The sequence below is a fragment of the Ranitomeya variabilis genome, chromosome 4 (genome assembly GCF_051348905.1).
Source record: "Ranitomeya variabilis isolate aRanVar5 chromosome 4, aRanVar5.hap1, whole genome shotgun sequence".
NCBI classification, from domain to species: Eukaryota; Metazoa; Chordata; class Amphibia; order Anura; family Dendrobatidae; genus Ranitomeya; species Ranitomeya variabilis.
In genome coordinates this window covers 733361890-733377172 of record NC_135235.1, presented here as the reverse complement: position 1 = coordinate 733377172, position 15283 = coordinate 733361890, and the positions used below count along the sequence as shown (strand labels likewise).

Here is a 15283-nt window from a genome sequence, read left to right as displayed (position 1 = left end):
ACCAGACTCTGGAGTTGTGGTACATTGTTCTACTTTTCAGAGACACCTGTACAAATATTGCCTTCAGAAGAAAACCTCTCCTGCATCCTCACTATAAAATTCAGCATCAGAAGTATGCAAAAGAACATCTAAACAAACCTGATGCATTTTGAAAACAAGTCCTGTGGACCGATGAGGTTAAAATAGTACTCTTTGGCCACAAATGGAGTAAAAAAAGCAACGATTTTCAGGAAAATATATCTCTAACCATTAAGCTTGAGGGTGGCTCAATCATGCTTTGGGGTTGTTCTGTAGCCAATGGCACGGAGAACATTTCACGGGTAGAGGGAAGAATGGATTCAATGAAATTTCAACAAATTCTTGATGCAAACATAACACAATCTGTAAAAAAGCTGAAGTTGAAAAGAGGATGGCTTCTACAAATGTCAAAATCCACAACAGACTACCTCAAATGGTGCAAGGTGAAGGTTTTACAATAACCCTCACAGTCCCCTGACCTGAACATCATTGAAAATTTGTGGCTAGACCTCAAAATAGCACTGCATGTAAGATGACCAAAGAATATCACAGAACTGGAAGAATTTTCCAAGGAAGAATGGATGAAAATCCCTCAAACAAGAATTGAAAGACACTTGGCTGGCTACAAGAAGAATTTACAAGCTGTGATACTTTCAAAAGCGGGAGCTACTAGGTACTAACCATGCAGGGTGCCAAAACTTCTGTATTGGCCCATTTTCCTTTTTGTAATTTTAAATATATATATATATATATATATATATATATATATATATATATATATATATATAAAAACTGCAAAGGAAATATGTCATCTTTAGCCCTTTTAGAGATCATTTTATCTTCAACTTGTTAAATTGTTCACAATAAAAGTTATTTTGACAAGGGGTGCCCAAACATTTTCATGCCACTGCATACTACCATCACCCGGAGTGAATTACATACACATCTCTATTATGTGCTACTAAATGGAGGGAAGTGAGTGGGTGCCGTCGTGGACTCCATAAAATACTATTACCGGTAAGTAATCCATTTTTTTATTCTCGCCACGACAGCACCCACTGAGATACTTTCAGAGAACCATCATCTGGAAGGGATTACCATATTGAGGACAGATCTCCCGAAAACCAAGTCAGATGATGACAAATCGAGTCTATAGTGGTTGTAAAAGGTAGATGTGGAAGACCATGTTGCAACATTACATATCAGCTCAATCGAGATGTCCACCTTCTCAGCCCAGGAGGATGCCATAGCCCATGACGAATGTGCCCTTATTCCATCCGGAGGACCTTCACCCTTTGCTGAGTATGCCAGACAGATTGAATCTCTGATCCAAAGTGAAAGTGCTCCTTGTGACTCTAAACCCCTTCCTGTGGCCCTGAGAAGACACAACCAGAGCTCTACTCTGCCTCCAGGAATGAGTTCTGTCTATATAAACTCAGGACAGCTCTCCTCATCTAAGGTGTGGAATCTCTCCTCCTCAGAAGTAAAAGGGTTATCAAAAATGGAGGGAAGGAAAATCTCCTGACTTCTATGAAACCTGGCAGCTCCCTTAGGGAGGTAGGAAGGTTCTGGCTTCAGCACTATCCTATCAGGAAATACAGGAAAGGAGGGTCGATAGATAGAGCCTGTATGTCACTAACTCTTCTAGCTGATGTTAAAGTAACTAACAGAGCAGTCTTTAATGATATGAACTTTAATGCGACAGACTCTAAAAGGTTCAAAAGGAGGACCTATCATGGCATTAAGGACCAGGTTCAGGTCCCAAGGAGGCAAGCGAGCAATGTGTACAGAGTCGCTACGCTCACACGCTGAAATAAACCATGCAACCCATCCATCTCCCGCAATATTATGACTAGACTAGATGGTGGCCCGATTCTAACGCATCGGGTATTCTAGAATATGCATGTCCACGTAGTATATTGCCCAGCCACGTAGTATACTGGCCAGCCACATAGTATACTGGCCAGCCACATAGTATACTGGCCAGCCACATAGTATACTGGCCAGCCACATAGTATACTGGCCAGCCACATAGTATACTGGCCAGCCACATAGTATACTGGCCAGCCACATAGTATACTGGCCAGCCACATAGTATACTGGCCAGCCACATAGTATACTGGCCAGCCACATAGTATACTGGCCAGCCACATAGTATACTGGCCAGCCACATAGTATACTGGCCAGCCACATAGTATACTGGCCAGCCACATAGTATACTGGCCAGCCACATAGTATACTGGCCAGCCACATAGTATACTGGCCAGCCACATAGTATACTGGCCAGCCACATAGTATACTGGCCAGCCACATAGTATACTGGCCAGCCACATAGTATACTGGCCAGCCACATAGTATACTGGCCAGCCACATAGTATACTGGCCAGCCACATAGTATACTGGCCAGCCACGTAGTATACTGCCCAGCCACGTAGTATATTGCCCAGGCACGTAGTATATTGCCCAGGCACGTAGTATATTGCCCAGCCACGTAGTATATTGGCCAGCCACGTAGTATATTGGCCAGCCACGTAGTATATTGCCCAGCCACGTAGTATATTGCCCAGCCACGTAGTATATTGCTTAGCCACGTATTATATTGCCTAGCCACGTAGTATATTGCCTAGCCACGTAGTATATTGCCCAGTGACGTAGTATATTGCTGTCACGGGGAGACTAGGTGGGCAAGAGCTAATAACCTGGGCCCCTGCAATTTCCCTCAGACTAGGGAAATCCTGACTGACCCTCTACCTGGAGTTTACACTGATGGTGTGCATGTCCAGGCCTCGAACCTCACCTTGCCTCCTGTTTCAACCCTAGGCTGAAACCTCCGCCCACCACCCAGTGAAGAGGTAATACACCAATACCCACAGTTAGCACAGACAAAGATAAAGGAAAATATACACCACGCCGCAGTCACTCAGGAATACACTATAAATGTGCAGGGCAAACTAGATACAAATATAGAAGGAGTAAATAAGACAAAGGAAAATACACCACCAGCAACGAATCTCCAACAACCAGCTCTCCACTCCAGACCGAGATAACAACGCAAAAGACTGAAGCTATAATCGGCGACGCCCAATGATCAGGAGAGCTATTTAAAGGCAATGGGCATGGCCCAGCTTCCAATCTTAGGATCAGGTAAATTAACCCCGGAACAGCTAGATAAAATCTAGCCGACGCCAATGAGCACATAGTGGTCAAAAGCGGAATTACCGCTGTCTGTCGAATGACCTGGTCTGAACAGCGTCCGACATGACAATTGCCCAGTGTCGTAGTATACAGCACAGAGCCACATAGTATATTGCCCAGTTACGTAGTGTACTGCCCAGCCACATAGTATATTGTCCAGCCACGTAGTATATTGCCCAGCCACGTAGTATACTGCCCAGCCACGTAGTATACTGCCCAGCCACGTAGTATACTGCCCAGCCACGTAGTATACTGCCCAGCCACGTAGTATACTGCCCAGCCACATACTATACTGCCCAGCCACATACTATACTGCCCAGCCACATACTATACTGCCCAGCCACATACTATACTGCCCAGCCACATAGTATACTACCCAGCCACACAGTATACTGCCCAGCCACACAGTATACTGCCCAGCCACATAGTATACTGCCCAGCCATGTAGTATATTGTCCAGTCACGTAGTATATTGCCCTGCGACGTAGTATACTGCCCAGCCACGTAGTATACTGCCCAGCCACGTAGTATATTTTCCAGTCACGTACTATATTGCCCAGCCACGTAGTATATTGGCCAGCCATAGTACACTGCCCAGTCACGTAGTATAGTGCCCAGCCACATAGTATACTGCCCAGTCACGTAGTATATTGCCCAGTGACGTAGTATATTGAAAAAAAAAACATAAGAGGAAAAAAAAATAAAAAAAAAAGCGGGTTGCCGGCTTAAGTATTGTGGCCATAATACCAACTAATACCTTACATACATTGTTATGTTTTTGGACACGTCATTTTTTCAGGGTGCAGCTGGGCCCTATATTGCCAAGGCACGTAGTATATTGCCCAGCCACGTAGTATATTGCCCAGCCACATAGTATATTGCCCAGCCACGTAGTATATTGCCCAGCCACGTAGTATATTGCCCAGCCATGTAGTATATTGCTTAGCCACGTAGTATATTGCCTAGCCACGTAGTATATTGCCCAGTGACGTAGTATATTGCTGTCACGGGGAGACTAGGTGGGCAAGAGCTAATAACCCGGGCCCCTGCAATTTCCCTCAGACTAGGGAAATCCTGACTGACCCTCTACCTGGAGTTTACACTGATGGTGTGCATGTCCAGGCCTCGAACCTCACCTTGCCTCCTGTTTCAACCCTAGGCTGAAACCTCCGCCCACCACCCAGTGAAGAGGTAATACACCAATACCCACAGTTAGCACAGACAAAGATAAAGGAAAATATACACCACGCTGCAGTCACTCAGGAATACACTATAAATGTGCAGGGCAAACTAGATACAAATATAGGAAGGAGTAAATAAGACAAAGGAAAATACACCACCAGCAACGAATCTCCAACAACCAGCTCTCCACTCCAGACCGAGATAACAACGCAAAAGACTGAAGCTATAATCGGCGACGCCCAATGATCAGGAGAGCTATTTAAAGGCAATGGGCATGGCCCAGCTTCCAATCTTAGGATCAGGTAAATTAACCCCGGAACAGCTAGATAAAATCTAGCCGACGCCAATGAGCACATAGTGGTCAAAAGCGGAATTACCGCTGTCTGTCGAATGACCTGGTCTGAACAGCGTCCGACATGACAATTGCCCAGTGTCGTAGTATACAGCACAGAGCCACATAGTATATTGTCCAGCCACGCAGTATATTGTCCAGCGACGTAGTATATTGCCCAGCCACGTAGTATACTGCCCAGCCACGTAGTATACTGCCCAGCCACGTAGTATACTGCCCAGCCACGTAGTATACTGCCCAGCCATGTAGTATACTGCCCAGCCATGTAGTATACTGCCCAGCCACGTAGTATACTGCCCAGCCACGTAGTATACTGCCCAGCCACATAGTATACTGCCCAGCCACATAGTATACTACCCAGCCACACAGTATACTGCCCAGCCACACAGTATACTGCCCAGCCACATAGTATACTGCCCATCCACATAGTATACTGCCCAGCCACATAGTATACTGCCCAGCCATGTAGTATATTGTCCAGTCACGTAGTATATTGCCCTGCGACGTAGTATATTGAAAAAAAAACCATAAGAGGAAAAAAAAAATTAAAAAAAAAGCGGGTTGCCGGCTTAAGTATTGTGGCCATAATACCAACTAATACCTTACATACATTGTTATGTTTTTGGACACGTCATTTTTTCAGGGTGCAGCTGGGCCCTAGATGGCTCTGTATACTGTGGCCTCTGTTCACACAGGATGCATGATAGCAATGGCTGGCCCGCTATATGGCGTTACTAATAGGCCACAGCCATATGCTTTGTATTTCTGTGTGAACATGCTACATACAGATCATTTTTGCGCAGGTGTGCCAGGCGGCCAAATCATGATTGTAGGCTGGCTTGCAGTATTGGTATTATTGCACCTGTGCATTTATCATCCACCATCTTAACTTGCGTCCGCTGCACTTTGGTTAGTGTAATTGGTTTGAGGCCTCAGACAGGTAAACATCTCTGCCTGTGTAATGGTTTTTTGACGTAGTATATTGCCCAGTGACGTAGTATATTGCCCAGTCACGTACTATATTGTCCAGTCACATAATATATTGCCCAGCCACGTAGTATATTGCCCAGCCACGCAGCATATTGCCCAGTTACATTGTATATTGCCCAGTGACGTAGTATATTGCCCAGTGACGTAGTATATTGCCCAGTGACGTAGTATATTGCCCAGTGACGTAGTATACAGCACAGAGCCACGTAGTATATTGCACAGCCCATGTAGTATATTGCCCAGCTATGTAGTATATTGCCCAGCCACGTATGACACAGGTTAAAAAAATAAAAAATAAACATATACTCACCTTCCGTTGTAGCTCTGTCTCCTGTGTGGGGTGCAGGCGGCAGCTTCCGGTCCCAGGGTGTGATGACGTCGAGGTCACGTGACCGTGTCGCGGTCACGTGACCGTGACGTCACAGCAGGTCTTTTCCGCGCAGGCGCGCAGGACTTGTGATGACCGTGACGTCATTGCAGGTCCTGCTGCCAGACCATCCGTGCCACCGGAACGTACCGCTTGCATCGCGAGGAGCAGGAAAGGCGGCGTAGGTGAGTATACAATCATTTTTTATTTTTTTTATTATTTTTAACAGTAGATGTTTTTACTATTGGCGCTGCATAGGCTGCATCAATAGTAAAAAACTTGGTCACACAGGGCTAATAGCAGCGGTAACGGAGTGCGTTACCCGCGGCATAATGCGGTCCGTTACCGCTGCCATTAACCCTGTGTGAGCGCCGACTGGAGGGGTGTATGCGGGCGGCAGACAGTGAGTGCGGGGAGTAAGGAGCAGCCGTTTTCTTCCGGACTGTGCGCGTCGCTGATTGGTCGCGGCAGCCACGACAGGCAGCTGGCGAGACCAATCAGCGAACGAATAACTGTGACAGACAGACAGACAGACAGAAGGACAGACAGACGAAAGTGACAGGGCTCCCAAAGCGGATAGCTGACCCTTTAACTTGTTAACTAAAAGATCCAGCTCATGACCCTTCTGCAGAAACTCAAGAATTGCAGCAATTGGAACCTCACTAGAAAAGGGCAAAGTATGAAAATTAGGGAACTTCCTCCAAACTCTACTGTATATCTTCGTGGTGGATTCTTTCCTACTCTGTAGAATGGTACTAATCAAGTTGTCAGAAAACCCCCTTAATTTCAACAACTGCCTCAAGTTCCACGCCGTCAAGTGGAGACCACTCACCCGAGGATGACGGAATGGACCCCCAGAGAGCAAGCCCGGATCTGATGGGAGGATCCAGGTGTCGGATATGGACATGGCTCTGAGCCATGAAAACCAAAGTCTCTTGGGCCAGAAAGGAGCGATGAGAATTACCCTTGCTCTATCGTCCCTCATCTTCCTGATGGAAGCACCATCATTGGGGAAAAGCATAGGCCAGACTGAACCACCAAGGGTACTGGAGGGAGTCAACCATCTCTGGCTGATCAGCCCTGTTCAGGGAGGCAAACCTTTGGACCTGTCTGTTGCCCCTTGTAGCAAATAAGTCTATTTCCGGAAGCCTCCACACGTCCACTAACTTCCTGAATACTTGGTGACTGAGAAACCATTCTCTCTGATATAATGTATGGCGACTGAGGAAGTCTGCTTTGAGATTTTCCACTTCCCTGATGTGAAGGGCTTAGAGGGACAAGAGATGGGCTTCGGCGAGTTCCAGAATCTCCACCACAGTAGACATCAGCACTTTTGATCGAGTTCCGCCTTGCCAATTTACGTCTGCAATTTACATATGCAACTGGCATGGTATTGTCTGACAAAACTCTCACATGAGACCCCCACAGCTGTGGGAGAAAGTGATGTAAAGCATGGCTGACTGTCTTTAATTCCTTTAGATTTGAGGAGTCATCAGCCTCCTCTATGGACCGCTGCCCCTGGACCAGGTTATAGTACCATATGAGCACCCCATCCATCAGGACTAGCATCTGTAGTAACTATCCTGGACGGTTTCACTACCCATGGAATCCCCTTCCCCCCTGGTCTCCCGGGACCTCCACCAGGACATGCTTAGATAATAGACATAAAACCTCCAACTCAAGAGCCTCCTGTTGTGCCGGGGATCTAAGAGAGGTCATGACAAAGGAATCTGGGGGGAAAATGACGAAACTCTAGTTTCAACCCCGATGTTACTAAGCCCAGGGCCCAGGGAATAGAAGTGATCTCCTGCCATCTGTGGCAAAAGAATTTTAACCTGCCGCCCACAGGAGGGTCAGGGTCAATGGAATTTATTACTCTTCCTGGGAGAGGATCCGCTAAAATAGGCACCTTTTTGTTTGGTCTCCTTTGTCGCCCAGCAATCTCAGGTTTCATAAGGCCACCTTCTACCGAATGGCTGCTTTCTGAAGGCCCTCCTGTAGCATGGAACAGACTGGTTAGGGAACCCCTTCTTTCTCTCTCCCGCCTTGGTGAGGATCTCATCGAGCATGCTGCCAAACAGGATCTCACCCTGGCATGGAATTGCACACTTTAGACTTTGATTGCACATCCCCCTTCTAGCACTTCAGCCATAGGGCACGACAAGCAGAATTAACAAGACCAGCTGACCTTGCCGCCAGGTGTAGGGAATCCACAGAAGCATCGGCTAGATATTCTGTAGCTCCCCTGATCAATGTAATAGAGGACAACAGCCTCTCTCTAGACAATCCTGTCTTGATCTGTTCCTCCAGCTTGTCCACCCAAACAAGTAGAAAAATTCACAGCAAATACGATTTGTTGGGAAAATGATCAAAAAAGCCGATTCACAGAAAAAATCCCAATTATTAAAAAATACCTTTTATTCTTATTTATGTTTAAAAACTGGTGCACACAAAACCATCACCAAAGAAAAAACAACGTCTATTAAAGAAAAGCCCTAGGGGGTGCCTAACCCTATGGGCCTATCACTATACTGCACCCTACCTGGCAGCGGAGGTTGGCACCCTATTTCCTACGCAATGGCGCACGCGCTCACAGTCGGCTATCCCTTCTATTCTAACTATCCCTATAGGGAAGGGGTAGAAAGACAGTTACATTCCCTAATTCTGCATATAAGGCTATGGGCCTGAGGATATGACTTTTGGAGACCAAAAAATATACTGAATTGCCCCATTCTGATCCTGCCTCATAGCGGGGGTTGGCATCCTAGATTTCTTTGCAACATGTGGCACCCCCACTCCTCGACGGCTGTCCCAATGCTGACCCTGATAGAGAGATCTTAAGGTGCTAATGTGCAAAAAATAATTTAGCAAAAAATATTGATGGGCTTACAGTTGCTGGAAAAGCACGTTAATGATTATCTATTAAATTTAATAATGATTATCTGACAATTTTCATAAATGTAATCCCATTAATGAATGTCAAGATGTCTTCTATAATGATAAAAGCAATGAGGATAAGAAATAACAGGGGCCCCTATTTCCTAAAGATAACCACTTGGGACATGTTCTCCCCATCAATATTTTTTTGCTACATTATTTTTTGCACATTAGCACCTTAACATCTCTCTATCAGGGTGTCACACTCACGCCCTGACTGGTGGGTGTCAGCTCGGGGGGTTTGTGGCCCCACTGTGCCACGAACCAGACTACCCTGGAAGGGGCGAGACTATGACAGCTGCCTTGGTCTTCACTGGAGCCTCTGATGGTGAGGTCAGGCTTGTGCAGCAGGTAGCTGCCAGGTGCAGCTGCCAGGTGCTACTCAAGGGTGGTGTCTGGCTGTGGCTGCTGATCCCACTTGAAAAACAGGAACACTAGGACAAGTGCGGGCATCAGGCAGGATTAGCAGATGAGCACGGATGAAACTCAGACGAGTAGGCAGGCACGGCAGAGACACAGGGCTGGCAGGCACGGCAGAGACACAGGGCTGGCAGGCACGGCAGAGACACAGGGCTGGCAGGCACGGCAGAGACACAGGGCTGGCAGGCACGGCAGAGACACAGGGCTGGCAGGCACGGCAGAGACACAGGGCTGGCAGGCACGTCAGAGACACAGGGCTGGCAGGCACGGCAGAGACACAGGGCTGGCAGGTACGACAGACAAAGGGCTGGCAGGTACGACAGAGACAAAGGGCTGGCAGGTACGACAGAGACACAGGGCAGGTTGGTGTGGTGTATGAAGTAACAGGTTGGGACCTGTTCACACAGGAAGAGAACCGAAAGGCTGCGGATAGGAGCGGTAGAGCAGCAAGAGATAGCTCAGCAACAGAGGCTAAGCAGAGCGGAACAGCAAGGAATGCGGAGAGGAGCAGCAGCAAGAGATTACTGCACCAACAGCAGCGGTGCAGAGTAGAACGGAGCAGAACCGCAGGAGTGCGGAGCAGAGGTAAAGCTGCAAGAGACACAAGGGTAGAACCACATAGTGCAGAGCCAAGAGCAGAGTGAAGGCACAGAGTGCAGAGCCAAGATCCAAGAGCAGAGTGAAGGCACAGAGTGCAGAGCCAAGAGCAGAGTGAAGGCACAGAGTGCAGAGCCAAGAGCAGAGTGAAGGCACAGAGTGCAGAGCCAAGATCCAAGAGCAGAGTGAAGGCACAGAGTGCAGAGCCAAGAGCAGAGTGAAGGCACAGAGTGCAGAGCCAAGAGCAGAGTGAAGGCACAGAGTGCAGAGCCAAGAGCAGAGTGAAGGCACAGAGTGCAGAGCCAAGAGCAGAGTGAAGGCACAGAGTGCAGAGCCAAGTGCAAGGTAATGGAACAAGACAAGGTAAAAGAACAAAGACACAGGGACCAGGATATTCAGCCTCCTGGAGGACAGACAAACAAGATACAAGGCAAAGCAAGGAGAACAGCCTTCAGAGAAGGCAAGACACAAAGCAAGGCCTGGCAGCTCAGAAGCAAAACACAAACTGAGTTAACACATTGCACAGGCCCAGTCCACTGGGTGGAGCTGCACTAAATTCTGGAGGCCTCTTGGTAATTGGTCAGGAACAGATTAGACAGGTGCACCCGATTCCTATAAGAACCAGAGAGTTCAGGCGCCGCCCCCATATGCACACAGCCAGGAAGCATGCAGAGAGCAGAGGCACAGAATATGGAGCTGGCAAGAAACAGAAACCACAACATGACCTGGAGCAGTGGGTAAGATAGTGTGAGAGATGAGAGGCCATGCCGTGATGCCAGCAGAGTTGTTACACAGGGTCAGCATTGGGACAGCCGTTGAGGAGTGGGGGCGCCACGTCGCAAAGAAATCTAGGATGCCAACCCCCGCTGTGAGGCAGGATCAGAATAGGGGCAATTCAGTATATTTTTTGGCCTCCAAAAGTCATATCCTCAGGCCCATAGCCTTATATGCAGAATTAGGGAATTTTACTGTCTTTCTACCCCTTCCCTATAGGGATAGTTAGAATGGAAGGGATAGCCGACGGTGAGTGGGGGCGCCATTGCGCAGGAAATAGGGTGCCAACCTCCGCTGCCAGGTAGGGTACAGTATAGTGATAGGCCCATAGGGTTAGGCACCCCATTAGGGCTTTTCTTTAATAAACGTTTTTTCTTTGGTGATGGTTTTGTCTGCACCAGTTTTTAAACATAAATAAGAATAAAAAGTATTTTTTAATAATTGGGATTTTTTCTGTGAATCCACTCAACCAAGTGTTGACCTTGCTGCACATGTGCTGGATATAGCCGGTCTAAAGGCTCTGGTGCAGGACTCGCATGATCTTTTAAGTAATGTACCTGCTTTGCGGTCTAGAGGGTCAGATAGGACCCCAGAATCTTCTACAGACAGGACAGAATGCCTAGAAGTCAAGGCCACTGCGGAGTCCACCTTGAGAATCTTGGACCAAGCTGTCAGGTTATCATCCTCAAAGGGACAAAGGGATACCTCCTCCTGGAAAATGAAGAGAGGAACCCTCACGCTGCCCTTGCTTGCTCCATTCCTTCCAGACCAAATCCTTCTCCAATAATGGGGAAAGCACGTCTCTTTTTCTACGAAAGAACTGCAAACATAATTTCCTGCGTAGATCTAGCCTCTGTCGCCTCTGAAAGCCCCATGGTATTTCTAACTGATCTCACCAGGTTATCCATACTCTCTATGGGAAAACAAGATAGCCCTTCTTCACCAGATGATGATGAATCAGAAGCACCAGAGGATCCAGCCTGGGCACTACCGGAAGCAGAACTGGAGACAGGGGTAACACTCCTTGCTTTGGACTTATGTTTCTTAGGCTTGTTTGAGCATCCTAAGGACTGAAGTTCCTCTCTTATCATTAATCGTATATCAGTGGATCTAACCGAGGACTCCTCCTCTAAAGTCTGGCTGATACAACTCTGACACAGTCTTTTAAGATAGAGGTCAGGAAGAGGTTGTGAGCACAAGGCACATTCTTTGTGCATGGATTTTTTAGATTTCTTAGCCTGAAGGGGAGGTACACAAAGAAGCCGAATCAGCTTAGTAGGCAGAGTCATGTAACACTCACCCAGTGAAGCTGTGATGTGGTACCGGTTCTAGAAGCGGAGGCACAGCACAAGTTCTAGACGGTTCATCTCCATTACTCCGTACCCTCTTGTCAGTGGAGTCGCCCTCTCGGGAGCCCACTGCTGCTCTTGGGATTGCTGTGCAGCTGCACTTCCACCACCTGTGGGTGCACCTTAGATCCTCCTGGAGAGGACATCTTTGGGACAAGATGAGAGCCGGTCTGGTCCTACTGCACCGCGTGAGCCAGGACAGCCTCTTCCGGATCCTGGCCTCACATCATCCACCATCAGACGAGGGGGGAGTCGGACAGGCAGGGCTCTCCTGACGCTGCTTCTGGTGCCGCAGCCCCTGCCGTTCCCCCAACACTGCACAGGCGGCAGGCACAGGCCCAGGTAACCTTTCCCCTGCAGGTTCCCGCAGGAACAGGAAACCAATATAGGAGGCGAGGGGGACCACCCCTTTTTATCTGTAGGTTTCCTGATCCTGGGGGCGGATCCCCTCTCTCAGTGGGTGCTGTCGTGGCGATAATAAAAAAAACATATAATACTGGTGGATAAAACAAGACTGAGCACAAAACCTTCACAGTTGTCTACACATAATAGGGGAGATCTCATGACACCTTCTCTCCATCTACCTGATGATCCTGAGGAACATTGGGATCTCCTTGTTTACAGTCCTGTGGAAGAAGAGGACGGGGACATCTCTCTGGTGTTGTCCTCTTACTGGATAGATCTGGAGGAAACACATACAGGGACTGAATTCATTCTTTATATATAGATAATTATAGGCCGTGTGTATTTAGTCCTGTCTATTACCTGGTGATGTGAGGGGCTGGGGAACCTCCATCATGATGTCCTTATACAGATCTTTGTGTCCTTTTAAATACTCCCACTCCTCCATGGAGAAATAGACCGCAACATCCTGATACCTTATAGGAACCTGACACATACAATGATATCGTCATCCCCCCGATCCCTTCATAGTGTTACTGTATAATGTCCCAGCATTCCCAGCAGTGTCACCTCTCCAGTCAGCAGCTCAATCATCTTGTAGGTGAGTTCTAGGATCTTCTGGTCATTGATGTCCTCATGTATCAGGGGGTGAGGTGGAGGCCCCGTGATTGGGCTCAGGGGTCTTCCCCATCCCTCAGACACAGGGTCCTGACAGCGCTCACTAGAGGTCTTCTTTACTACTGTGTAATCCTGGTTATGGAGATACATATTAATAAATCTCACTACAGACATTTCCAGAGTCCTCACCTCTCCAGTTCTGTCCATCTGTTATTCCCATAGATAAGAATGATGTAATGTGACGTCATCAGAATCTCTCACCTCTCCAGTAAGCCGGAAGAGGATCTCCAGGGTGAGGTGTAATATCCTCTCCGCCATCTTGTCTCTGTCCATATCCATCCTTAATGGGTAAATCAGGAAAATTCTCTTATATAGAAGATCTTCACTGAGAGGATCCGATATTGTAGAGACCTGAATGAGAAGATGAGCCGATGTAACATCATAAAAATCCTGTGTAATAATACAATTACTGGAGATAATAAGGGAAACATATGAGGAGGTTTATTATTTTACAGTATTTAGTTTCCTTCTTTACATCTACTAATAAAACCTATATATTTCAGCCACAGACAACAAGCAGTTTCTCCCTCGGAGTCGGCAGCTGAATACGTTCCTCATAGACTCATCTTCCATAACGCTAATTCTCGTCTCATTTACCGACCCTGGAATCGGCATTAGTAATACTGCAGGAGATATTCATTACACGTGACAGGAGAAATAACGACTTCATGGTGAGGACGACATCTTCATCTTCTACTGCGGCTCTAGAAACAGATCTGTCCAGAGTCGGTCACTGACTCCATCCCCACCAGCCTCTATATGGAGGTTTCCCGTCTTCCCCGCACTGGAATCTTCTATCACGTTAGATCTCAGCTCTGAGTCACACACAGAAGTTTGAGGCTTTTAGAAAAGATTTTTTTGTGAGAACAACAAGTTTATAAATATAATGGAGGTTTTTGGTATTTTTCCGTAGTCTTTCACAGATTACATGAAAAACACCCAAAGAAAAGAGGTGTTAAAATGTTAAAAAAATAAAATTAGGAATGGAGGCTCTGGGAAAACATTATATTGTATGTGGGGGATGTTGATACTGTGGGAACATTACACTGTGGGCAGGAACTAAGAAAAGGCACTGTAAGGTATCAACAATGGGGATAAGGGAGGATTTACTAGCTATTGGTTTAGGTGGTAGAATATTGTGTGGGGGAATGGAGGAACTGTGGGAACATTATACTGTGTGGAGGCCCCGTACTATGAGAGTAATACTTGTTTCCCGTCTTTCATAGTTGGGTTTGTTTGTATCTATCAGCGGAAAAGGAACAAAACCATTGTGATTCTTATAAGGAGACAACACAAACCCCCTAAATATAACATTCTATAACAACCCCACAATCTGTGACTCTTCAGGGTAAATCACTCTCACCATTGGATTAGAGCTGATACTATGGAGCTAAAGTGACTAAACAGACTTTCTGTCACCTCCATAAAGGGGCACTTTTCCGTGTTTGTCAGAACTGTCCGAGGATTATTAGAGGTGATAGTTTCCCCCCAATTAGAAGGGACACCTGTGGATATTGGGGTCTTTACCTGCTACAGTCCTGGTGTGGAGCCTCCACCCACAGAGCCGCACTCCACATATATGGCTGCTCTGTGCGCACAGGACCTGTGATGAGGTCACAGGAGGGGAGGAGTCAGGGGTCACATGATCAGGGCCCTCAGTGTATGCAGGACTCTGCTGTGCTGGTTGTCATGGTGCTGGATGAGGGGAAGTTTATGTGTGGGGTCAGGAGGGGTTTAGAGTGTGGATGTAGCAGAGCCGTGTGTACGAGGTGTATGGAGCGGAGCCGTGTGTACGAGGTGTACGGAGCGGAGCCGTGTGTACGAGGTGTACGGAGCGGAGCTTTGTGCACGAGGTGTATGTAGCGGAGTCATGTGTGTACGGCGCAGAGCCGTGTGTGTATCAGGTGTACGGAGCAGAGCTATGTGTGTGCGGGGCTGTACGGAGTGGAGCCGTGTGTGTACGAGGTGTACACACGCCTCCACTCCGTACACCTCATACACGACACCTCTCCATTATTAACC

At 47.4% G+C, this 15283-nt stretch overlaps 1 protein-coding gene across 2 annotated transcripts in view; it reads right to left on the bottom strand.

Moving 5' to 3' along the window:
* The window catches only part of LOC143767959 (uncharacterized), a 29412-nt gene extending 14551 nt beyond the window's left edge, over window positions 1–14861 (bottom strand). Inside the window, exons 1-5 of one of the 2 annotated variants that reach the window (XM_077256525.1) lie at window positions 14789–14861; window positions 13463–13612; window positions 13154–13333; window positions 12947–13070; window positions 12766–12863 (exon numbers count right to left, since the gene is read on the bottom strand). In XM_077256525.1, coding sequence (XP_077112640.1) covers window positions 12766–12863; window positions 12947–13070; window positions 13154–13333; window positions 13463–13540 — 480 coding nt within the window. In that variant the 5' untranslated portion in view covers window positions 13541–13612; window positions 14789–14861. The remainder of the gene's footprint in view (window positions 1–12765; window positions 12864–12946; window positions 13071–13153; window positions 13334–13462; window positions 13613–14788) is intronic. The other variant, XM_077256526.1, reaches the window with a different exon arrangement.
* Window positions 14862–15283: the final 422 nt, after the last annotated feature.